The following is a 26,748-nucleotide window of genomic DNA, read 5'->3' on the forward strand; positions in this document are numbered from 1 at the left end:
GGGAGCTGTGGGCGGTCATGATTGGCAGGCTGGGGCAGCACACCCCATCTGATTGGTAGATGCAGCTGTGCTAGCCCTGAAGACACCATACTTCACCAGTGACGTGCAGCAAATGTACGTTATGTAGAAGGGGGCCAGCACACCAGAGGGGGCAGGTTGGATGGGAGACAACATGCCAGAGAGGGTGGAGGACAGGGGGACAGCGACATAGCAGAGGTGTGTAGCATATTTACTGTATGTAGAAGGGGGCCAGAACACCAGAGGGGGATGGAGGACGGGGAGATGGGGGACCGGATGCAGGATGACATAGGGGGTCAGAATGCAGGTTGACACAGGGGGACAGAGGACCCAGGGTGAGAGAACGCAGGATGACACGAGGGACAGAGGACACAGGGGGACATGTTGACGTAGGGGGACAGAGGACACAGTGGGACAGGACACAGGATGACACAGGGACAGAGGACACAGCAGGGCATAGGAGAAAATGGGGACACAAGAAGTGCAAGGAAGTTGGGGGGGGGGGGGGGTGAGGGTCTATAGGACGCTCTTGGACCATGGACGTATATAGTATAAGTCTTTTTCCTTGGTTTTTGTCCCCTAAATTAGGGGCATCTTATAGTCCAGAGCGTCTTATAGTCTGAAAAATATGGTAACTTTTTTGGCGTTTTGTATTTAATAAAAGGTTGTTGATGTCACACCATACAGTCAGATTCCTTACTTATTCCCTGTATGCAGCTTCGTTGACTGATATAAGCCCAATGACAGTCGTATCATCTGCAAATGTGCAGTGGGGGTCAGTTGAGGCTAGGCATTGATAGAGGGAGGGCTCGTGTGAGAATAGGTTTAAGTTTAGCAATAGCAAAACATGAGTAAATTTGACCAGAAGTATCTCTGCCCAGTAGTAGAATATTGGTAATTTTACCAATAATCTACTAGCAGCTATCTCTCGCTTCAAAATTACCAAATTACTGTGGCTCCCTTTTATCATGTATGCACCAGGGGGTGTCAGAGGTAGTGATAAGCACAAATTTTGCATCATTGTAATCTCACATCCTAGTACCCAATTACGATGCAAAATCATAATACAGAATTTCAGGAAAAGTTGTAATTTATTTTGTTTGTAACCGTAATCAAGAACCGTATTTCAAGAATGTGGTTAAAATTTTGTGCTGACTTTAGTGGTTAATAGCAAAGACCCCATACATGCTACCGTCACCAAAATTGCTACATATACTAAGAGGAATAGTGGGACCATGTTAGAAAAACATTTTTCAAGACCTTGTAGTTTTTGAGAAAATATGCAAAGGAAAAAATTGATTTCAAACTATTTTTTCTGTATTTAAAAACCATTTTCCCTTTGCATTTTTAACCCCCTGACGACCTCCTAATGCTGATTGGCGTCAGGAGAGTGGCAGCCCCAGGACCGCCTAATGCTGAAAGTCGTCAAGTCCTGGGGCAAGGTTTTACAGGAAATCCGCTAGGAGACTGTTAGACAGCGAAACTACTGTCTATTTACATTGTACAGCGCTGTTATATACATCAACGCTGTACTGGGGACAGCCATGTCACTCGGTTGTCCCCTAGAGAGGCTCACAGAGCAATCGCCTCTCATAGGCTGAGAAAAAAAAATAAACAAACATGCCAGTAGGGATCAGAGCCCACCAACAGAAAGCTCTGTTGGTGGGAAGAAAAGGGGGGTGGGGGAATCACTTGTGTGCTAAGTAGTATTGCTCTGCAGCGAGCACTTAAAGCTGCAGAGCCTTAATTTGTATGAAATAGCCTGGTCACTAAGGGGGTGTAAGCCTATGGTCCTGAAATGGAATTTTTTTTTGTTTCCACTATTCCTTTTTAACAATTTTCATGATGGTCGGTAACATGTATGGGGGCTTTGCTATTAACCACTAAATTGGCACAAAATTACGTGAAAATTAGGCGAAATTACCAATTGATTACACATAATTGAATTTCCAAATCGTAATGACGTATTGCGAAAATTTTCGTGAAATTTTGTGTAACCGTAATTAGCAGATTACGATCTTCATCAGTCAGAATAGCTCATGCAACCACCAGCAATGAGCACAGTGCTGTGTGAGAGGAAGGAAGGATTCCCACCCCTTCCCTTGCATCACAGACTTCCTTCCATGGGTGTATATACAGGCATGAATGGCTCTTGTCTTTGTTTTGCAGCAACAAGATACCTGTAAGAGACTGAATTTGCTTTACAGTCTGATGGAGAGACTCAGGTGCAAACTTCAGGTGAGGTATTTCATTGGACATCTCAAGGTTACATAGCAAAGCAATTGATGGAGGTGGTGGATTATTTAAATTATTCTTCGTACTAACTGCTAAGCTAATATTTTAGTCAAAGAAAGCTTAAACTATGTTTAATGATTCAGAAAATAAGGGATTGTTCAACAGCTAAAATTCCATGTGGGTTTTAAGCAAGCATCTGTTTCTGAATATTGAATGAGTGATGCATAAACTCAGCACTGGCTTGAATGGGAAATTCTCATTTTGTTCCCCGAGGATGACAGAGAGAAATCAGTTCTAACACATACTGCTTGCTTAAAGAGAATCTGTATTGTTAAAATCGCTCAAAAGTAAACATACCAGTGCGTTAGGGGACATCTCCTATTACCCTCTGTCACAATTTCGCCGCTCCTCGCCGCATTAAAAGTGGTTAAAAACAGTTTTAAAAAGTTTGTTTGTAAACAAACAAAATGGCCACCAAAACAGGAAGTAGGTTGATGTACAGTATGTCCACACATAGAAAATACATCCATACATAAGCAGGCTGTATACAGCATTCCTTTTGAATCTCAAGAGATCATTTGTGTGTTTCTTTCCCCCATGCACTGAAGTTTCAGGCTGCTCTTTTCTTCCTGCAAACAGCTTTGCCCTTGTTTGTAATTCCTCAGTATGTGAAAGCCCAGCCAGCTCAGAGGACGATTTATCCAGCTTGTAAAAGATAAGAGAGAAGAGAGAAGCTGCTCTAATCCTAAATAACACACAGGCAATATGCATAGAGGGGCCAGGAAGGGTGAGTTCATAGCAGAACCACAACACTGAAGAACTTGGCAGCCTTCCAGACACAGGCCGACAAGTCTGACAGGGGAAAGATACATTGATTTATTACAGAGACTGTCATAGTAGAAAGTGCTGCAGTAAGCCAGAACACATTAGAATAGCTTTTGGAACTTGTAGGATGATAAAAAACAGGATGCAATTTTTGTTACGGAGTCTCTTTAACAGCAGTGTCTGCCCCTTAAGGACCAAAGACTGCTGGTACCGTAAAACGTCACTTACCGACAAATAACGCCGCTCTGACATCGCCAGAGGATCCCTCTCTCTGCCGTCTCTATGATGGTAGAGCGCTGTTTGCTGGTCACAAGCCACTTTCATTGACTCCTGACCCCGTAGATCAATGTAAGCCAATGGGATTGGCTTACAGTGATGACAGGATCAGGAGCCAATGGAATCGGCGCCTGACTGGCTCTCAGAGCTCTGCCGTCATACTGACAGCAGGGCCAGTTGGTTGCGCACGGGACAGAGCAGCTTGATCGGCAGGAATAGTGGGACTGCGCGGGGACGATTGTTTTAAGTCTACATCCTGTCAGAGCCGTGCAGTCACAAGCAGAACAGAGATTTGAACCGCGCTGGTCTGGAAGCAGTTAACCACTTCACCCCAAAGGCGTTTTTACCCTAACAGACAGGAGCGAGTTTCACCTTTCAGTGCACATCCCTTTCACTTGCCAATAGCTTAATCACTACTAATCACAATGAAATGATCTATATCTTGATTTTTCCACCACCAATTGGGCTTTTTGGGGTTGATATTTGTTTTCAGTAATTACTTTATTTTGTATGCATTTTAAAGGGAAAAACAAGGAAAAAATGAAAAATACACTATTTCATCCCCTATAGTTTTAATATAAACACTGCTACTGTGTATAAAACCCACACATTTTATCTGCTTATTTGTCCTGGTTATCACAACATTTTAATTATGTCCCTAGTACAAAGTATTGTGGCAAAATAGTATTTGGAAATAAAGGTGCATTTTTCTTTGGTGCATTATTTTTCCCACAAATACGTGCACACGTGGGAGCACGCATGTGCACGCGCGGGGGTGCGCACACGTGCACGCGCACAGCGGCAGCAGCACTGTCTGAGTTATAAAACGTCCTGCAGCCATTAAGAGGCTCTAACAAGACGTTTCTATAAGTCAGCTTGTCATTAAAGGACTTCCGAGGCCAAATTTAAAACACAAAATAAAAAAAGTTAGATACCTGCATCAGTTTGGAAGACACAGAGGACGCCATCCGCGCCCTCCGTGCCGTTCCGCCGGGTCCCCGCCGCTCAATAGCCCCCCGAATGGCTCCCGACCGGTCGGCTCTCCTGCCTGCACAAAGATGGTCGCCGGAGCTGGCTGCGGCTGCTCAGTCCGCATAGCCACGAGTGCTATGAGCGCAGCACTAGGGCCAACCCCCCCATCCACATTTCCTGTAGCGTGTATAGAGAGACAAGAATTCTGGGGCATCTCTTTCAGCAGTTCTTTGAATTTCTCCAGGGCTGCCAAGGGAGCAAAGTTAATTAAAAAAAAAAAAAAAACCCCATATTCATTTCCTTTGAAACAATACCAGTTGCCTGGCTGTCCTGCTGATCTGCTGCCTCCAAAGACCCTGAACAAGCATGCAGCAGATCAGATGTTTCTGAATGAAGTCTGACTGGATTAGCCGCATGCTTGTTTCAGGTTTGTGATCCAGACACTACTGCTGCTGAAGAGATCACCAGGACTCCCGGGCAACTGGTATGGTTTAAAAAGAAATAAATATGGCAGCCTCCGTATCCCTCTCAGTTCAGGTGTCCTTTAAGAGTAATCTCTATGCAGCAAACTATTTCTAACATGATGTCATCCTATCAGTGTTATAAGATAGAAGTGTGATAAGACTGTGAACAGGTCTCCCCCCTGACATTTTAGACCTGGGCCTATTTAACCTTTCAATCAATTTGCTGCAAGCGCACTCGCCATGCCTGCTCCCCTCCACTCTGTAGCGTCAGTCAGAGGCAGAGCTGTGACCTTTTAGCTTGCAATATGCAGGTGTGAAAAGGTGATGCTGTAATATGTATTGTCCCTTCTGTGCCGTAGAGCTCTGAGCGCCCGGGTGACATGAAACGAATTTGGGAAACAGATTATTCGGCACACAGACACATTGCAGGGATTTATAGAGTGGCAGTTTAGCAGTTCTTTGCTGTACTCACGTAGAAATAATAGAATGGTTTTGAGGATATTTATCTAATAATTAAAATAAGATCTATATTGTGTTACAGGCAGATGGATTGTGGAATTTATTTTACACCATAGAACTTCCATTAACTGCAATTCTAGCTGGTAAGAACCATAAATGGTATTTTGTTAACGTAATGAGATGACTTTTATGGATACATTTAATAAGTGTTGCAAAAGACCAATACATCATATGACTTGCTGTTAAATGAAGAATGAGGTAAATTGCATTCTGTCTCTGTGATTAAATTATTTATTTATATTTTTGTATCTCGTTTAATGTGCAGTAAATGTTGGTCTTGTAAGAGTACTAACAGACCTAATCAGCCACTGCCTTATATAAAGAGTAACTTTACAGAAAGATGGTAATAGGGGGACAAAATAAATCAAACGTTACAAAGTGAGAGGTTAAAAAATAGAAAATTTGTTCAAGTTATTTGATCCACTGTGAGCCTGCAGGTCATTATCTTTACTGTTGGAAGTCTAGAAAAAAAACAGCAGCAACTTCCATTATCTATAAACACGCACACTAACACTATACAGTGGTTTGCAAAAGTGCACATCTAGAGACTGAAATCCTTGCCCATTCTTCTTTGTAAAACAGCTCCAGCTCAGTCAGATTAGATGGACAGCATTTGTGAACAGCAGTTTTCAGATCTTGCCACAGATTCTCAATTGGATTTAGATCTGGACTTTGATTGGGTCATTCTAACACATGGATATGTTTTGTTTTAAACCATTCCATTGTTGCCCTGGCTTTATCTTAAAGGTTGTTGTCCGGCTGCTGGAAGGTGAACCTCCGCCCCAGTCTCAATTCTTTAGCAGTCTCCAAGAGGTTTTCTTCTAAGATTGCCCTGTATTTGGCTCCATCCATCTTCCCATTAACTCTGACCAGCTTCCCTGTCCCTGCTGAAGAGAAGCACCCCCAGAGCATGATGCTGCCACCAACATATTTGACAGTGGGGATGGTGTGTTCAGAGTGATGTGCAGTGTTAGTTTTCCGCCACACATAGCGTTTTGCATTTTGGCCAAAAAGTTCCATTTTGGTCTCATCTGACCACAGCACCTTCTTCCACATGTTTGCTGTGTCCCCCACATGGCTTGTGGCAAACTGCAAACGGGACTTCTTATGCTTTTCTGTTAACAATGGCTTTCTTCTTGCCACTCTTCCATAAAGGCCAGCTTTGTGCAGTGCACAACTAATAGTTGTTCTATGGACAGATTCCCCCACCTAAGCTGTAGATCTCTGCAGCTCTTCCAGAGTCACTATGGGCCTCTTGACTGCATTTCTGATCAGCGCTCTCCTTGTTCGGCCTGTGAGTTTAGGTGGATGGCCTTGTCTTGGTAGGTTTACAGTTGTGCCATACTCCTTCCATTTCTGAATGATCGCTTGAACAGTGCTCCGTGGGATGTTCAAGGCTTTGGAAAAAAATGTTGTAGCCTAAGCCTGCTTTAAATTTCTCAATAACTTGATCCCTGACCTGTCTGGTGTGTTCTTTAGACTTCATGGTGTTGTTGCTCCCAATATTCTCTTAAACAGCCTCTGAGGCCCTCACAGAGCAGCTGTATTTGTACTGACATTAGATTACACACAAGTGCACTCTATTTAGTCATTAGCACTCATCAGGCAATGTCTATGGGCAACTGACTGCTCTTAGATCAAAGGGGGCCGAATAATTATGCACACACCACTTTGCAGTTATGTATTTGTAAAAAAAATGTTTGGAATCATGTATGATTTTCGTTCCAATTCTCATGTGTACACCACTTTGTGTTGGTCTTTCATGTGAAATTCCAATAAAATTGAATCATGTTTGTGGCAGTAATATGACAAAATGTGGAAACCGTCAAGGGGGTCAAATACTTTTGCAAACCACTGTATGTATGAAGGCCTGATTGCATAAAGTGAATGACACAAAAGGCTTGACTCACAAAGCTTTTCTCTTGAATTATCTCACCTTATTTATTTTGCATCCCAACTATAAAGAGTGCTAATTCACGAAATAAGCAGATAAGGAGGCAAAAGTCATGAGTTACGTCACAAAAGGAGAGATATATCAGGAGTTAAGCCTCGGACACATGCCTGACTTAACGAAAAGACTCACGAGCTTGTTTTGGCAGGCCCGTCCAATGTGCCATGATGGACAAAGTGAAAAAGCTCTGTCAGAAGTGGCTCTGCCACGCCTGACTTAAAGAGACTCCGTAACAAAAATTGCATCCTGTTTTTTATCATCCTACAAGTTCCAAAAGCTATTCTAATGTGTTCTGGCTTACTGCAGCATGTTCTACTATCACCATCTCTGTAATAAATCAACTTATCTCTCTCTTGTCAGACTTGTCAGCCTGTGTCTGGAAGGCTGCCAAGTTCTTCAGTGTTGTGGTTCTGTGATGCATCTCCCCTCTCCAGGCCCCTCTCTGCACACTGCCTGTGTATTATTTAGATTAGGGCAGCTTCTCTCTTCTCTCATCTTTTACAAGCTGGATAAATCCTCCTCTGAGCTGGCTGGGCTTTCACATACTGAGGAATTACATACAGGCACAGCTGTCTGCACTCTGCAGGAAGAAACAGCCTGACACTTCAGTGGAAGATAGCTGCAGGGGGAAAGAAACACACAAATGATCTCTTGAGATTCAAAAGGAAGGGTGTATACAGCCTGCTTGTGTATGAATGTATTTTCTATGTGTGGACATACTGTACATCAACCTACTTCCTGTTTTGGTGGCCATTTTGTTTGTTTATAAACAAACTTTTTAAAACTGTTTTTAACCACTTTTAATGCGGCGAGGAGCGGCGAAATTGTGACAGAGGGTAATAGGAGATGTCCCCTAATGCACTGGTATGTTTACTTTTGTGCGATTTTAACAATACAGATTCTCTTTAAGTCGGCTGAAGCAGCTGATAGCGACCGCTCCGGCCTACAATCAGGCGTGCGTACGGCAGCCGGCGACCCCCAACCCTCAAGCGATCCGCCGGGCAAATTTACTCAACTACAGTTGTGCACATCCCCCTGCCAATCCCTTAGTTCGCTCCGCTCCCCTACCCGCCGGGTGATGTCACCCAAGCGCCGTTTGTCATCCCTCCATCGCGCCACCCCGCATAGCAACAGAGCGCCTCATCTGCTACACAGAAGACACACGTGTGCACAGCCCGGCCCAGCGATGACACCCAATAGAGTATCTACAAATTAATTATAGCAAATAAGGCCCTAACTACTTTTTTGACGTTACTGATGCTGACAGCATAGCACACGTTGGGCAATTAGCGAAGCTCGCATTGCCTAAGTTAATAGCATAATGCACATTACCCTACAAACGCTCATATTACTTACACTCATATAACACAGGTCATGCTATCTGCGTATCACGTGCTACAATGTCAGTGTTAGTGTCAGTAAAATTGCCATGCGCTGCCTGCACATGGCAGTCTTACTGCTGCAAGTTAGTGAATCAAGGCCTGTGTGAGATAAATCATGAGTTAATATTCATGAGATAAGTTCTGTGTATCAATATTTATCTTTTAGTAATGGAAAATCAACCAATACAAGTAAACAAGGAAGAGCTAAAGAAGACATCGGCACTTCTGGGGGTGAGCAATAACATGATGCTGTTAAGTATTTTACAATTGCATACTCATGAAATGCAGTACAGCACCCCACAGCCATGAATCAGCTGCCACTTCTCCCTCTGTTTGCGCAGGACAAAATTTTCCACGTCGTCCAATCACCCTAAACTGCCCATGACTGATTGGTTGTAGATGCTTGATTAAGGGTTTAGGGCAATAGATTACTGGAACACCCCCAAAAAAGTGATGAAATCTGCCAGAAAGATTAACCCATGTATGGCCAACGCAAGTAAATTGACCACACTGCAGCAGCAGCACGTTTCTGAGCCATATCACTAACTACAAAGGTGAACAGGGGCCTGTGCCTTTATTCAGACTGTTTTCATTCATGGTGCAGTCAACCTAGTGATCCTTAATCTGAGCTGTATATAAAAAAAAAAAAAAAAAAAGATACTATCTATGTAGAGGGAAGGCTTTGGATTCTATAGAGCCTTCTGGGTCATCTTGCCGTGTCCTCATTCCACTTATTTTTCAGCACTCTGCAATTGAAAAAGTACCAAAAAGTAGATGAAAAAGTACTGTAAAAATTATTCTAAGTATTTTCTTGCTTGTTGACGGCTTAGAAGGCATTTTATTGATACACTTTGAAAATATCACCAAGGAGAAAATTTAGAGAAACAGTGAATTGGATCGGGCCCATTTAATGTCTATTACATAACACAAGCCTGAGCTAGCATACAGGGCTGTTCAGTGCCTCATGTCTGGTCTGCACACACAGTCTCTGTATGTTCAATATTGTAAAGTGCTGAAGTAAACAGATTCCTTTATTCCCAACAACAGCTGGCTTTATATATGCAATAATTACTACATGCATTTAACAGATGACATTGTTTTACAGTCACATCTTAAAGATTTGGAGCAAGAAGCACACCTTGCAGCAGGAGAAAAGTTCCGTTTAACAAGCAGCAAAGAACTCAGGGAGGTGGGCATGATTACATATTATCATTATTATTAATAATTTATATAGTCAGCATCTTCTGTACAACAGAATTCAACTATTACAATACAATCTATACAGTATATATAAAATCGGATGTATGTGTGTATGTGCCGCGATCAGTGGAAAACGGCTTGACCAATTTGAACGAAACTTGGTATACAGATCCCTTACTACCTGGCATGATAGGTTCTGGGGGTCTCGGAGCCCCCCTGCACATGTGGGCGGAGCTACAAACAGCAAATCAGATTTCACCCATTCATGTCAATGGAAAAAATGTAAAAAGCTGCCATTCTCACAGTAATCAAGCCAGAATCCTCACACTTGGCACAGTTGGTCACATGGTGACCGAGGCTACAAATCCAGGAAAAGTGGGCGGTGCATAAAACAGGCAATAAAATTTCAGCCATTCCTTTTAAATGGTAAAATGTAAACTGCAGCCATTCTTAGACTGTTTATCGCAGGGTTCTCAAACTTGCCACACTTGGTCACTGGGTGAATGAGATTAAGATTCAAGAAAGTGGGTGGAGCCTACAACAGCCAATCAAAATTCACCTATTGATTTTCAAGGGGAATATTTAAACTGCTGCTATTCTTACACTGTTAATGGCAGAGGCTTCAAACTTGCTACAGTCGGTAACTGGGGTCCAAATTCACTAAAGGGGCGGAGCCACAAACAGCCAATCAGATTTCCTTGGTAGATAAACTGCTTCCATTCACACATGTTTAATGCCGGGAACCTGAAAGCTCACAAACTTGATCATTGAGTGACTGTGTGTTCAGTTTACAAAACGTGGGAGGAGCCAAAAACAACTTTTACTGGGAAAATATAAACTACAGCCATTCTTATACCGTTAATGGCAGGGATCTCAAACTTTGCACAGTTGGTCACTGGGTGGATGAGATTAAGATTTTGGAATGTGGGTGGAGCCTATAACAGCCAATAAAAATTCACCTTTTAATTTTCAAAGGGAATATTTAAGCTGCTACCATTCTTATACTGTTAATAGCAGATGCCTCAAACCAGGTACAGTTGGTCACTGGGTGACTGTGGTTCAAATTCAGAATGGGGTGGAGCCACAAACAGCCAATCAGATTTCTTTATTTTTCAATATTTTCAATTGATACCAAGGATCCCAAAGCTGATAAACTTGATAACTGACTGTATGTCAAGGTTAGAAAAAGTGGGCGGCGCCAACAACTTAATTTTTGTACATGGCAGGGTTCCCAAACTTGAAACAATTGGCCATTGGGTGACTGGGATTAATATTCAGAAATGTAGGTGGAGCCTACAACAGCCACTCAAAATTCACCAATTGATTTTCAAGGCGAATATTTACATTGCTACCATTCTTACACTGTTAATGGCAGAGGCCTCAAACCTGATACAGTCGGTCATTGGGTGACTGGGTTCCAAATTCACTAAAGGGGGTGGAGCCACAAACAGCCAATCAGATTTGTTAGATTGATTTCAGCCATTCTGTTATTGGCAGGGTTCTCAAACTTGACACAGTTGGCCACTGGGTGACTGTGACTAATATTCAGGAAAGTGGGTGAAGCCTACAGCAGCCAATCAAAATTCACCTTTTGTTTCTCAAGGGGAATATTTACATTGCTGCCATTCATACACTCTTAATGGCAGAGGCCTGAAATCTGGTACAGTCAGTCACTGGGAGACTGGGGTTTAAATTCTGAAAAGGGAGCGGGCCAAAAACAGACAATCAGATTTTTTTAATTTAAATGGTAACATGCAAGTTATTGATGCCAAAGACCCCAAAGCTCATAAACTTGGTCATTGAGTGACTGTATGTCAAGGTTAGAAAAAAAGGGTGGAGCCAAAAACAACTAACTTTTTACATGGGAAAATATAAACTGCAGCTATTCTTACACTGTTAATGGCAGGGATCTCAAATTTTGCACAGCTGGTCACTGGGTGACTGGGATTATTATTTAGAAAAGTGAGTGAAGCCTATAAAAGTGAATAAAACTTCACCTATTGCTTTACAAGTGGAATATTTCATTGCTACCATTCTTGCACTGTTAATGGCACAGGCCTCAAACCTGGTACAATTGGTCATTGGGAGACTGGGGTTAAAATTCAGAAAAGGGGGTGGAACCGCAAACAGCCAATCAGATTTTTTTCATTTCAATGCAAATTATTGATGCCAAAGATGGCAAAGCTCACAAACTTGGTCATTAAGTAATTGTGTGTTAGGGTTAGAAAAAGTGGGCGGAGCCAACACCAGCCAAATACATACCCGGGCAACGCTGGGCAATCAGCTAGTATACATAATACAACAGTCAGTAATACAAGACAATTGTGAATTACAGCTGATGCAGTGAACAGGTCAACTACAGATTTTTACATAAGGGTGAAAGATATGTATGCATTTTACTCAGCATTGAGAGGCAAGAGGGAAAGAGATCCCTGGCCTATCAGCCTAAAGCTATGTTTTCACCTCGCGATGCAGAGAGATGGATCCAGTGACGTCTTCCTGACAACGAGCGTTCCCTCAATCCATCCTTCTCCATCTTCCAGGCCCGTGGGTATGTGCGACGTCGGCGCAACACTACACAACGGACGCGAACGAGACTTCAAGCGATTGTGGTACTGGAGTTGTGTGTGCAGGAGTTGTCTGAGATTGTAAAGATTCAATGTGATGGTCGTCATCGTCGCGTGACGCTAAGCAACGTTTCGTGCGCCTGCACCCACTTCGCAAGATCACTTAAACGACTGATTGTCGCTCAAAAAAAAGTCGGTCATCAGGAAAATTGTGAGGTGGGTACAGGCCTTTACAGTCTAAAAGGTTAAGGGATGGGACAATAGGTGAAGGGAAGCTGTGTATGAGATGGTAGTCAGGGACCAAAGTTTACATGGGCCCATTTCCTCATAATCTGTTTCTGTTCAAGGCAGGAAAAAAAAATATATCTGTAGTCTGGTGAATAAGATACAGGCTTGCATCATGGTTCGGGAGATTGGAGATGTACCTAGCACAAAATGGAATGAAAAAAATAAGGAAATAAAAAGGAAGAAAATGAAGAGAGAAAAAAAAACATAAAGGGAAGAGGGGAGAAGTAGGGGGAAGAGATAGAAAGAAAAAAAATAAATGGAAGAGTAGAGTTTAGTGGATACAAGTCCAAAATATTTCTTCCATTACTTAGAAGTCCAAAATGTTAGTTCCATTTAGCTCTAAATGTATTCTTCGTAGAGTTGAACAAAACTTATGAAAGTAGAATGGAGGACCTCATCCAGTTTGGGGGAGATCATTCTGAGCATTTTTTTAAAGGATTTTAAAGAAACAGGGCTCTCTATAAGGAGGCTGTTTAGAGAAACTAGTCAGGCAGGGTGGACATTGAATACGCGGCAGTGGTGTCACACGGGCCCTCATATAAGTAAGCGTTGATGTATGGTTTTAAATGTTCCACATGTAAGTCTTTCATGCAATTTTTCAGAGCTATAGCCATGAAGGGAAACCTTTGATTGGAAATGACTGAAAATAGTACTAGTATTGAAAGTAATGGGGTGTTTGTCATTTTTGTCCTTGATTTCAAAATATTTCAGGTTTTCAAAACATTGGATGCTTAAAGGGCACCTGAAGGGGAAGAAAGTGCCCCAAGTAGGAACTTAGCTCAGTAGGGGAATGCCTCTGGATAATCCAGAGGCTAACCCTGTCTCCCTCGACTCCACCAGTCCAGCGCTGGGACCCCCTGAAACTCATCCGCGAGGGCTTGTAGAAGAGAGCATGAAGCTTTTTTTTTTTTTTTTCATTGACCAAAAGGTTTATTGAATATATAAAAGCAGTACAGAATATACAAACATGAATTAAGTAAAAATACATAACCAGATTTGTAGTAGAGAACCATAAAAGGTAGAGTGTAACAGACATCATACAGTTTACCATAAACATAGCTGATGTGTGCCATACCCACGAGTGCTGAATGTGAGTTTCAAGGCATGAGTGAGTCGAAGGAGGAAGATTGTAAAAGTAGAGAGGACAGATTATACGTCAGTTAGAAGGAGGAGAGGCTCAGTGAAGAGGGTAAAGAGGGGAAGGGGGGGTATTGGATAAGGGGAGGTGGGGATCATGAATTGGAGGAAAGGAGAGGAGAAACAGGCCAGCTGACAGCCTATACATCACTATAGAGCAGTTCAGATAACTTTATCTAGCCACCTGTCCCATATTTTATTGAATTTAGACGGGCATCCCCTATGCTGGTATACCAGTCTGAGCGTGAAGCTTTGCTTCTTCCATTAACGAGTATGCCGAACTGCGCATGTGCAATATGCTGGTGCAGTAGCATGGATCAACTTAATCCTACAGTGCAGGCGCAAGGTATCCAGCATAGTGCGGTCAGAGGGTGCAAGCGCTGTATCAGTGGTCTCAAGGAACACATGGGAAGAGGATTCAGAGGCTGCCCTACACTGAGGTAAGTATGTAAATTGAACTATTTTTAAACTTACAGGTTTACTTTAATTCTTTTCTTATACTGGTCTCCCTTGGCTTATTATATTTCATTTATATAGGTTCTCTATGAAAAGTTTCGTTTGCATCTTCAGTGTAAAGTCAAGCTTCCTCAGACAAATCTGTGCCGCTTCCCATCAACAGCAGAGCCAGCGGTAACTACTGCCTTGTCTTATGGAATGCTGTTTTTTTTGTCTAAGAATCTTTAAGCATTATCTGTATGAAAGTACAATATAAAATCATGAGGAATAATTTTACTGAAAAACACACGTTTTGTTTACTTAGTGTTTTTCTTGACTTTTTGAAGAGGCTTTGTTATACGGTACTGTAATGTTAGTGTACTTATCCTGCAATAGGTACAACAGTCGACCCAGTCAGGCAATAATGATTCAGCAGTATAAATAATTTGCCCAGTCCAAGTGCTAGCCTCTGAAATATTGACATGGGTATTGGTAGGATCCTAGAATATCTGAGCACCAAAGAAAGGGCAGCGAAAAGTGCGTGTCTGAAACATATTATTGACGAGGCTAAAATACTGGGCATTGCATAAGAAGTATGTGAATCTAGCTTGTATGCTGGAGGCACTGCATGAACGTGCCACACTCCCTACCCATACATTATCAGGACACAAGCAAGCATCACTCCCCCTCATGCCACAGTGCAGCACATCAAGACGTAGCAATGTCAAAATTTAAATTGAAAGAAAAAAAAACACTCTGAAAACACATAGTAACCTAATAAGCAAGCAGGACAGGCAAGTTCCGCTGATGCCCAGATATTACCAATGATTAGAGATGGTCATGTCTAGGAGAACTCATGGAGAAGCATGTGATTTGATTATTCAGCTCTTATTTACTGTGATCACATCCTGCTTTATCACACGATCATGTCTAGCAAATCAGAGACTTACATATTTATCACCTGACCAAACTGATGACATGCTTCTCCATGAATTCTCCTAGACAGGTCCATCACTACCAATGATAAGCAAGCATCAATGATGTCCAATATTACCAGTGACAAGCAGATATCAAGAATAGGCAAAGAATGCCAGTGATAGGCATAGACTGGTAGGTAGCTTCTAGAGGCAGGCTGGTAGTGATAGATTCTAATGGCAGACAAGTACAGTAACGATCAGTAGATTCTTGTCATGTGGCAGGAAGGAAGCAATTGGTAGATTGTGCTGGCAGACTGGTAGTGATTGTCAGATTATAGTGACAGGCAGGTAGTGATTGGAAGGCTCTATCGATAAACAGATTGTAATAGCCAAATTCTAGAGTCAGCCAAGTAGTATTTAAATTCTAGCAATAGTCAAATTGTGATAGTTATCTAGTAAGAGGCATGTACTGACAGATGTACTGACAGATACTAGCAACAACAAGATAGTGATTGGTAATATTCTAGTGATGGACCGGTAGTAACAGGTAGATTCCATGGGCATCCTGTTAGTGATAGGTAGATTCTAGTGGTATATGAAAAGTAGTGAGTGGCACCCAAGTTGCAGTGGGTGTCAAGTGCTGGGTGCCAAGGTAGCAGTGGGTGGTAAGTAGTAGTGCAAAGCAAAAGAGAGTAATATGTAATGGGTGCCAGGCATCAGTTGGTGGCAAGTCAAGCCGACTCTTGCATGTTCCCTATTGATAATGGGCTGTATTGATAGTACCGGGTAGCAGTGGTGCGAAAATGATGGAAGGCAGACCTCTTTCATCCTGCAAGGGTTTGGCCTCTTCTTATAACCTCATCACACCTTTTCTGCCTTCTCTCCCAATGTGTAGTAGGAGGACAGTGATTTGTGGGCAAAGCAGGAGACCCAGCCTGCAGAACTACAGCCTCTTGTGGCTTAAACCTGTGGGGATATGGAGGCTGCCATATTTATTCTCTTTTAAACAATACCAGTTGCCTGTCAGTCCTATTGATCTTCTGGCATTAGTGGTGTCTGAGTCACAACCCTGAAACAAGCATATGGCTAAACCAGTCAGACCTGAGTCAGAGCACCTCATCTGCATGCTTGTTCAGGGTTTATGGCTAAATGTTTTAGAGACACCGGATCAGGGGGCCAGCCAGGCAATGTGCATTGAGTAAAAGGGAATAAATATGGCAGCCTCCATATCACTCTCACCTTGGATTCCCTTTAAACAGGTTGTGCAGTGATAGACAGGGGCTCGGTAATGGCAGGGCAAGACAAATAACATTTATATTGCACTTTTTTACTGGGAGAATAAAAGCACTTGAGATGCAGCCATTAGAGCCAACTCAGTAGGCAGGAACAGTGTTAGGGAGTCTAGCCTAAGGACTCCTTACTAAATAGGTGCTGGCTTAGGACCTGTTTCCACTACACGCGGATTCTGAATGCAGAAAAACTGACTCCAGTGAATGTCTATGGGCCTGCTTCAATTGACATGTTCGTTGTATGGGAAACAATGCATGACACAGAAATCTGCAAATCTCATTTAGTGGAAACAGACCTATAGACATACATTGGAGTCTGCATCCAGAATCCGCGTGTAGAGGAAACAGGCACTAAATAGCCACATCCAGAAATCTGGATGCAGAAAAACTGCTGCAGAACTAGTGGAACAGGAAGAGCCAAAATTCAAAACCTGGTCTCCTGTGTCAGAGGCAGAGCCCTTAACAAGTACACTATCCAACCTCCTCATCCTGACAACTCTTTTGGCACAAATACGGCGATCAGTCCTTACTACTGTTAATTATTAGCAATAGTGGAAATCACAGGACATTGGCAAAAAAATGGTTACGATTGACACCATGGCAACCTGCAATTCTCCATAATTTCTGCAGGAATCCTTCAGGTGATCCACAGATTGCCTTCTTTAGAAATAGGTCCCATAATCAGATGATATCTTCAGTGAAAATTGTCTGGATAAAGTGAAATTAAATTAAACCGATCTGAGATTCTGGAGAAAACGTGCATATTGGGGTTGATTCATTAAGCTGCAGTGCTAAAGCAGAGCACCTTTAATGTGAAGGAGCTGCCGCTAATGTATGCCTTACATAGCATCGCTCGCTGCTATGTATGGAGCATGCCTTCCTTAGGAGTGTGCCTTACTGAGATAGGAGTGTGCCTTCCTTAGATAGTTACTATGTATAGAAAGGCACGAGCCTATCTAAGTAAGGCACGCTACTAAGGAAGACACGCTCCTACCTAAGGAAGGCACGCTCCTATCTAAGTAAGGCACGCTCGTATCTAAGGAAGGCACGCTCCTATCTAAGGATGGCACACTCCTAAGGAAGGCACGCTCCTATCTAAGGAAGGCACGCTCCTATCTAAGGATGGCACACTCCTAAGGAAGGCACGCTCCTATCTAAGGAAGGCACGCTCCCATCTAAGGAAGGCACGCTCCTATCTAAGGAAGGCACGCTCCTATCTAAGGAAGGCACACTCCTAAGGAAGGCACGCTCCTATCTAAGTAAGGCACGCTCCTAAGGAAGGCACGCTCCTAAGAAAGGCACACTCCGAAGGAAGGCACGCTCCTATCTAAGTAAGGCACGCTCCTAAGGAAGGCACGCTCCTAAGGAAGGCACGCTCCTATCTAAGGAAGGCACGCTCCTATCTAAGTAAGGCACGCTCCGAAGGACGGCACGATCCTATCTAAGTAAGGCACCCTACTAAGGAAGGCTTGCTCTTATCTAAGTAAGACACGCTCCTAAGGAAGTAACACTCCTATCTAAGGAAGGCACGCTCCTATCTAAGTAAGGCACCCTACTAAGGAAGGCAAGCTCTTATCTAAGTAAGGCACCCTACTAAGGAAGGCACGTTCCTATCTAAGTAAGGCACCCTAATAAGGAAGACATGCTCCTATCTAACTAAGGCACCCTACTAAGAAAGGCACACTCCTATCTAAGTAAGGCACGCTCCTAAGGAAGGCACGCTCCTCACAAAGCAGTGAGCACTGCTATGTAAGACATGCATTAGTGGCCACTCTTTCACATTACAGGGGCCCATACACTGGTCGATTTCAGCCATCGATCGATAAGATTCTATAGAATCGATGGATCTGAAATTGATTCTTTCAAATCAGCCAATCGATCGATTTGCAGCCGATTTCGATCAATTTGATCTATGTGACGGGATGGAAAATCTAGGTCGATCTGCTGCCGGCAGCAGATCCATGGCCCATAGAGTTGCATTGGATCTAATGGTGCAAGAATGCATTTAGATGCATGCATTTTCAATATATTTCCAATAGCGTTCAGTCTGTTATCTTTTGGAAATCTGTTCCTAGTGTGTGACACACAGCAGATAGATTCCTGTCAGATTTGACTTGACAGGTATCTGACAGAAATCTATCTGATGGTCGAATCTGCTGCAAATCTATAAGTGTATGGACACCTTAAGGTGCGCTGCTTAACAGTGCAGCTTAATGAATCAAGCCCATTGTGTCAGCATTTGTAAACTGCAAATCATATTAACATTCAGTTTTCTTTGACGGAGACCCCCTCCTGTATTTTTAGATGCTCTTTTTCTACTTCCCCAGTTTTGACAAGCTTTCACTAAATACCTATATGTTTTTATTTTTTTGTTTGCTTGTTTTTTTAAGCTGCATCTTCTGAAAGATTTACATCCGCTTCCCAAAATTATATTGCAGTTTAGACAGGTAAGCTTTCATTTAATTTCTCCTCATAGAGCATTTATGTTCATACTTGACAGTTATAGTGATCTTAAAGCACACCTTATCTGAGGCAAAGCTACCTAAGGCACCAAGGTATGTTCATGCTGGATCCACATACCCTCTGGCCATTGCCAGAACCTCTCCTTGTTCCTCTGGTCCCTGTAATCAAAACTTGATTTTTAGCTAAAGTCACATTTCCAGACAGGAAGAGGCAGGATTGCTGCAATATTCCTTCCTATCAACTTACCAATGCCCCCTTTTCCCTGCTCCATTCAGTCTTCTTAAGAGGAGGCAATGGGAGGGAACAAGCCTGCCTCTTCCTGTGTCAAAATATGTCTTTAGCTAAAAGTCACATTTTCAAGGAGTGATTACGGGAATTGGGTGTAAAACGAGGAGAGGAACAGACAACGCACAGAGTTGTGTGCATCCAGCATGAACATACCTCTTTGCTTACCTTGGGTAACTTTGCCCCGGGTCATCTATCCTTTAACAGCAGTAAATACAGTTCATTTTGTTAGACTATAAGGTTACTCTTTGAGAAACAGATGTGTCTGAGAAGTGTAAAAACTTGCTCAGGTCAGGTGTGGTGAAGATGGCTTCAGGAAAACAGAATTGTTTACTCCCTTGGAGTCTGTTGTGTTTTTCTTATCGTTGCAGCTCCGTAGTGACTGAATAATGCAGCCTCACAGCTGCACAGACAACGAATGTGTGATAATATGCTGGGCTGAGGTTCTGTGGTAATATTATCCAATACATTTCCTTTACATGATACCTGAGCTGAGAGGAATATGGAGATTACTATCTTTTATTTCCTTTTCTAAAATGACAGCTGTGCGCTGCAGAGCTGTTATAGTTTGTGACTCATTCACCTACACCTGTGAAAGCTGTGCAGACAGTGAACTGACACTGGCGTCAGAACACCTGATCTCTATACCCAGAAGCTATTAAACCCCAACTGAATGCTGCTTCTCCTGATAGCCCAACCTTAAAGAGGAACTCCAGTGAAAATAATGTAATAAAAAAAAGTGCTTCATTTTTACAATAACTATGTATAAATGATTTAGTCAGTGTTTGCCCATTGTAAAATTCTTTTAAATCACTGATTTACATTCTGACATTTTGGTGACATTTTTACTGTTGGCAGGTGATGTAGCTGCTGCATGTTTTTTTTTTGGCAATTGGAAACAACTGTAAACAGCTATTTCCCACAATGCAGCAAGGTTCCCAGACAGGAAACTGCCAGGAGTACGTACTCAAGGGTTTCTTGTGGGAGGGGTTTCACCACAAAAAGGAATAGATTTCTCATGTAAAAGGGGGTATCAGCTACTGATTGGGATAAAGTTCAATTCTTGGTCGGAGTTTCTCTTTAACTCCCCCTTCCCATTTGCCCAATGTTTACCTTTTCCCTTCAATTATACCTAATCCTAAATTTCCAGTCACTAACCCTGTTCTTGTCCAATACCCTAACTAAAAAGCCCGTATTACCCTAAGGGCGGGTTTCCATTACAAAGTGATGCGAATGCGGCTACCTTGCTGCATTGCATCACTTCCGCCGCCGGCCCCATCACTTCCGCATCTCCCAATGCAGAAGTCATTGGAGGAGATGGGACGCGGCTGCGGGCGGATGCGGCCGTGCGAGAATCTGCAGCATGCTGCAGATTCTCGGATCGGTCCGCACCGCTCCGCACAACATGCACGCAGTGGAACCCTTCCATTGCCGTGCATGTGTTTCAGGACACCTGCGGTGCAATGCGGCTATGTAGCCGCATTGCACCGCTCCTAGTAGAAACGGGCCCTAAGGCCCCGTTTACGCTTAATCAGTTGCTCTCAGTTATAACAGAAAGGACAACTGATTTTCAAAGTAATGCCCATGTTTCCCAATGGCACAGTTCACACTTAACGCATTTTAACTGAAATCTTTTTCGCAATGCACTGCCAACTGATGAAGTGTAAACGTGGCATAAAGGTGCCCATATATCAGGCGATTTATGGGCAGATCAACCATGAGGCAGATCTCTCTCTGATCGAATCTAATCAGAGAGGAATCTGTTTTTTGCCCATACACTGTAGACCAATTTCCGATAGATTTTAGCATGAAACCTATTAGAAATCGGCCCGACGCCTCCGCTGCCTGCCTGACTGCCCCCCAAAGATATAAATGTCTCCGAGGTGCCCATGATCCTTAATATCACCCCTGTCCACCGGCACGATTCCTGTCCTCCCCTGCTGTCACCATTGTATCCGTTTTAACCGTGAGTGCCTGTACTGCGTGGCACTAGGCGTGTGTGTGAAGCCAAACACGTCTGGTGTCATGTGATACAAGCACTTGCTGTAAAAGCGGACACTGCTGTAATGGTTGAGGAGTCCAGGAATCGTGTTGGCGGAGGGGTGGGACTTTAAAATACCGCACATGGGCGCAGGGGACATTTTAAGCTTGGGGAGACACCATCTGGGTGTCCGTCAGTAGTTGTGATATTGAACGGCGTTACCGCCAATCAGACTCTTGCAACAGATTTTTCAGCATGTCTGATCGATCCTTTTTGGTCCATTTTGGCCTGTAATCGATCAAAGCATGCTGCTGAATCAATTCTCCTTTTGTTTCGATAAAATTATCGAATCAGAAGGTCGATCGGCCCATAAAATCGCCTGATGTGCAGCCACATTCAGAGACCAGGGACCTGATGCAAACAACTGCTGTAAGATTGACCTGCAGAGGCAGCGCACAGCAATTTTACAATTCCTACCACTGGCAGCGTAGCATGGTTCTCCTAATTCGCATGACTCCGGTTACCTAAGTACACAAACTTTGCTACAGCTTTAGTAAATCTGGGCCAAAGGCTGCATTCACATATTTAATTTTACCTTATGTATTCTTGTCTTTTTTTTTTTCCATCACATCCAAACCAACACGTAACTGAGGCAAGGTATATGACTGCCGTAAATCTTTAAACTGTACTTCACTTTTATATGTTTTATTCAAGATACAGAAGATCAAATCAACCTTCATTGATGGACTTTCAGCCTATATGACCAAGGTAGACAAAGATTGTGAAGCTCTAAAGAAGAATATTCTGTCAAAAATGTCAAATATATATATATTTTTTATTTTGTTTATGTCACCGGTATATTTTAATTTTTGTTTGGGTTTATAGATCAAAATAATGTCCATTAAGAGGTAGTGTTAGGTAAAGATAAGTTCTGGTGAAGCACAATTTGCAGGACCTGCATAGTGTCAGTCTGTCTTTGAAATACCTAAAAATAAAGGCTCCTCCAAGTTCTACATATCTCATGCCATCGTATCAGTTGTTGCCCAAGCAGTTAAGGTGTGTACACACCTTTGACGCACTGTGTTGCTATGTTATGTGATGTCACACGGCAGGCAGAGGAGTGGTGCGAACAATAGAAAGGAGATTAGCATTGGTGGGGACAGATCACTTGCGGGTTGGGGGTCGAAAGTCGCCGAATGACGGCTCACCCTGCTGCAGCACAAATTGGGGATGGTGTTACATACTATTCCCCCTCCAAGTCGTAGCAACTCAGAGGGAGAAGTAAGTAGGAGTCCGGCGATAGCTGGATCTCCGAATTACTCAGGCGCAGGGCTGCGCACCATAGCATTACTGCTATACCTGTGCCAAGCTTCGGCGTTGTGCAGCGTGCAGCAAGTGCCAAAAAGTCCTGCACTTCATTTGCTGGGTGCAAAAAAAAGGTTATTCTATAAATACAGTGAGAAAACTCTTTAAGTTTTACAAGTCAAGGCTTTCCTATTGTGCTGTGTTTCCATGAAGCCACACTCTGCTCTGATACATGTACACATTCTTAATTTTGCTTTTCAATTCTGCTTTACATAGCATTTTAGTAAGAGGGCTTTTTGGTCCTTTTTAGTACCTTACACACTCCTAGGAGTTCTGGTTCACCATGAACTGTAGCCCGCTGTAGCCTGGAGCAGATGCGTTACCCCATAGGCCAGGCATGGGCAAACTTGGTCCTCCAGCTGTTAAGGAACTACACATCCCACAATGCATTTGCCTTTATGAGTCATGGCTGTGCCTGTCAGACTCCTGCAATGCATTGTGGGACTTGTAGTTCCTCAACAAGTTTGCCCATGCCTGCCATAGGCTATATGAGAGAACGCATCCACCTGCCTGGGATTACCACACACTGCATCCATTGCCCTGCATTTTTACCATCCAAGCACCATACAGAAAACGGTCAAAACCGACAGATTTCCTATGGGCCAGTTCACAATGATGCGTTCCATTTTTGGGCTGTTTTGGGAAAGTTCAACAGTTTGTACAGACAGCAGCCCGTGTTGCCATTCATTTGGTGAAGGTCACACCTCAGAAGGGGACCCTTAACTTCTGTTAGATGTTTATTGATATGTATCTTCCCACTGGAGAATTTCTTCTCACTCCCTGGAAATACTTTCATCCAGGTAGGTTGACCACAAACTGTTGAGGGTTCTAATCCCTCCCTAGTGACTAGTCTGCTTATAAGATATAAAAGTTTTTGGGTTTGTTTAGCATTGCACTTTCGCCATGACATTTTTGTGACAATTTCAGTAATGAAGTATCTACATCTGTTAGGGTTGTGTTACTCCCACCTGGAACCAGACTGGAACTGTAAGTGGCCGGCTCTCAGCAAAGCACCCTGTAAGTGGAAGACCATAAAATCATGCATAAATACTGTACTGTATAGTTTTCCATAAGTAGCTTTGTGGAATGTAATTATTCTTATAGTAAAGTAAATATGAACGTATTGAATTATTAAGAGGAAATGTAGTGAAAATAATGTAGAGAATCAAATATTGCTTTTTTAAAATATTTATAATTTACTCAGTGATTGCCCATTGTAAAATCTTTCCTCAACCCGAGTTACATTTTGAAATTTATCACACGCGGTGACATCTTTAGGGCCCATTCACTCTTATGTGCAGGGCTGTCCATTATTTTGCACCGCACATTCGGCCTGACTCACTAAACTGTGCTAACTCATAGCACGGCCGCGCTAGCGTTTTTGCGCACAATTGCGAATATTGCGAAAATTCGCAATCCCGCACATAAATTTGCAAATGCGTGTGGAAATTAGTGATTGCTCGCCGAAATGTCCGATTGTGCGCAAAAACACATTCAAAAATACTAGCGCGCCCGTGCTATGAGTTACCGCGGTTTAGTGAAGCAAGCCCATAGTGTCCTTAACTACTTTCACCTCCTGGACATAGAAGCTACGTCCAGGAGGCCATGTGCGCTGTGCTCCCGGCCCACGGTTCGTTAGCCAGTGAATCGGGCTATGGTGCCCGATCACTAATTCCTCTCCCCCGCAGAAAAAGCGACCGCTTCTCTCGAAAGCCTATCTTTTTATGCCTCCTACGTCCGCCCTATGTCCCTCTAAGCGTACGTTACAAACCTAAGGTTGCCATCTTGTGGCCAAAAAGTAAAACTACATCTACATAAAAAAAAAAAAAACATATTTACATTACAAAAATTACTATTTACATCCCACCCTCCCAAAAATACCCAAATAAAATGTTTAATAATAATTAAAAAAAATTACAATAAAAAAAAACAAAACACATAAATATTTACCTAAGGGTCTAAACTTTTTAAATATCTATGTAAAGATGAAATATTTCTATTTTTTTTTCATTATAAGCTTGTAAATAGTGATGGATGCAAAACGGGAAAAAATGCACTTTTATTTCCAAATAAAATATTGTCGCCATACATTGTGATAGGGACATAATTTAAACGGTTTAATAACCAGGACAAATGGGCAAATACAATACGTGGGTTTTAATTATGGAGGCATGTATTATTTTAAAACTATAATGACCGAAAACTGAGAAATAATGATTTTTTTCCCGTTTTTTTTTCTTATTCTTACTGTTAAAATGCATTTACAGTAAGGTAGCTCTTAGCAAAATGTACCACCCAAAGAAAGCCTAATTGTTGGCAGAAAAAACAAGATATAGATCAGTTCATTGTGATAAGTAGTGATAAAGTTATAGGCTAATGAATGGGATGTGAACATTGCTCGGATGCATAAAGTGAAAACGACTGAGGGCTGAAGTGGTTAATGCAGGTAGCACGAAAGTCGTACCATTCACACTACAGTGTGCGTTCCCATGCACTGTGTTATAATGCGGCCACAAACATACTTGCGCACGATGCATACATGTTTTGTCAATGGAATGTTGCCCCCACCTTATACGGTTTAGTACATTACGGTGTGCATTTCATCGTGTTGAAACGAAATCATGAAATTGCATTTGTGCATACGTTGCCCAGTGTGAATGAGCCCTTAGTCCTGCCAGGTGATCTCTGTGGAATGTTCATTAATATGCACAGAGGGAAATACTGCTTGATTGGGTGTTGGATACATTTGTTATTTCCCATAGTGCAATGAGGTTCACAGACAGGAAATGGTCATGGCATCACACTGTGGGAGGGTTTTCACCAGATATCAGCCATACAGACGTCCCTGATGATCTATTTGAGAAAAGGAAAAGATTTCTCATGGGAAAGGTGGTATCAGCTACTGATTGGGATGAAGTTCAATCCTGGTTTAAAGTTCCTCTTTAAGTCCCCTCTGTCAAATCAGGTCATTGGGGTTCTAGGATTAGCTGGCGTCTAATAAATTATAGGTAGTCGGACACCCAAGTGGTGAGTTGGGTGCCCAATGCAGATAATTGCAGATCAGCCGCTACATAGGAAATAATGTTTGTAGGCGATCAGCTACACCTAGCAGTCATATGGGTGCCGAAATTAGTGTTAGGAACTGGGGGGGGGGGAAGGGAGTAGTTTTAGGCACTTGGGGGGGGGGGGGGTACTGTAGAGTTACACATTTGGTGGGGAGGGGTTTATTTGGTGGGGGTGGGGAATCTGTCCATAGGACAACTATTAGTCGTGCACTGCACAAAGTTGGCTCTTATGGAAGAGTGACAAGAAGAAAGCCATTGTTAACAGAAAAGCATAAGGCCCCGTTCACATCACAAACGCGGATGGCCATGCGTGCGGAACGCAACGCGTACGAACGCACGCCATCCGCGTTTGTGTGCGTTGCGTGGCTGATCCCATCACTGAAAAGTGAATGGGACAGCCATGCGTTTTTACAAAAAATGCATGCAGCATGCGTTCCCGGACCGCACAGGTCCGGAACGCATGCAGTGTGAACATCAGACATTGCACTCTATGCAATGTCTGATGTCGTGCGTGTCGGCCACCTGCACGCGTTTCCAAAACGCGGCTGGAAACGCGTGCAGTGTGAACGGGGCCTAAGAAGTCCCGTTTGCAGTTTGCCACAAGCCATGTGGGGGACACAGCAACATGTGGAAGAAGGTGCTCTGGTCAGATGAGACCAAAATGGAACTTTGTGGCCAAAATGCTATCTGTGGCAGAAAACTAACACTGAACATCACTCTGAACACACCATCCCGATTGTCAAATATGGTGGTGGCAGCATCATGCTCTGGGGTTGCTTCTCTTCAGCAGGGACAGGGAAGCTGGTCAAAGGTGATAGGAAGATGGATGGAGCCAAATACAGGGCAATCTTGGAAGAAAACCTCTTGGAGACTGCAAAAGACTTGAGACTGGGGTGGAGTTTCACCTTCCAGCAGGACAACGACCCTAAATATAAAGCCAGGGCAACAATGGAATGGTTTACAACAAAACATATCCATGTGTTAGAATGGCCAAGTCAAAGTCCAGATCTAAATCCAATCGAGAATCTGTGGCAAGATCTGAAAACTGCTATTCACAAATGCTGCCCATATAATCTGACTGGAGCTGAGTTGGAGCTGTTTTGCAAAGAAGAAT

General features: G+C 42.9%; 1 protein-coding gene across 1 annotated transcript in view; it reads left to right on the forward strand.

Annotated features, from left to right (window-relative positions):
* POLN (DNA polymerase nu) overlaps positions 1 to 26,748 on the forward strand; it is a 149,343-nt gene that overhangs the window by 61,303 nt on the left and 61,292 nt on the right. Inside the window, exons 10-17 of the mRNA XM_068276030.1 lie at positions 2,188 to 2,256; positions 5,332 to 5,392; positions 8,809 to 8,873; positions 9,748 to 9,831; positions 14,372 to 14,464; positions 18,866 to 18,922; positions 21,919 to 21,972; positions 23,521 to 23,586. Coding sequence (XP_068132131.1) covers positions 2,188 to 2,256; positions 5,332 to 5,392; positions 8,809 to 8,873; positions 9,748 to 9,831; positions 14,372 to 14,464; positions 18,866 to 18,922; positions 21,919 to 21,972; positions 23,521 to 23,586 — 549 coding nt within the window. The remainder of the gene's footprint in view (positions 1 to 2,187; positions 2,257 to 5,331; positions 5,393 to 8,808; positions 8,874 to 9,747; positions 9,832 to 14,371; positions 14,465 to 18,865; positions 18,923 to 21,918; positions 21,973 to 23,520; positions 23,587 to 26,748) is intronic.

This window comes from Hyperolius riggenbachi, chromosome 1 (assembly GCF_040937935.1).
Source record: "Hyperolius riggenbachi isolate aHypRig1 chromosome 1, aHypRig1.pri, whole genome shotgun sequence".
Classification (NCBI taxonomy): Eukaryota; Metazoa; Chordata; class Amphibia; order Anura; family Hyperoliidae; genus Hyperolius; species Hyperolius riggenbachi.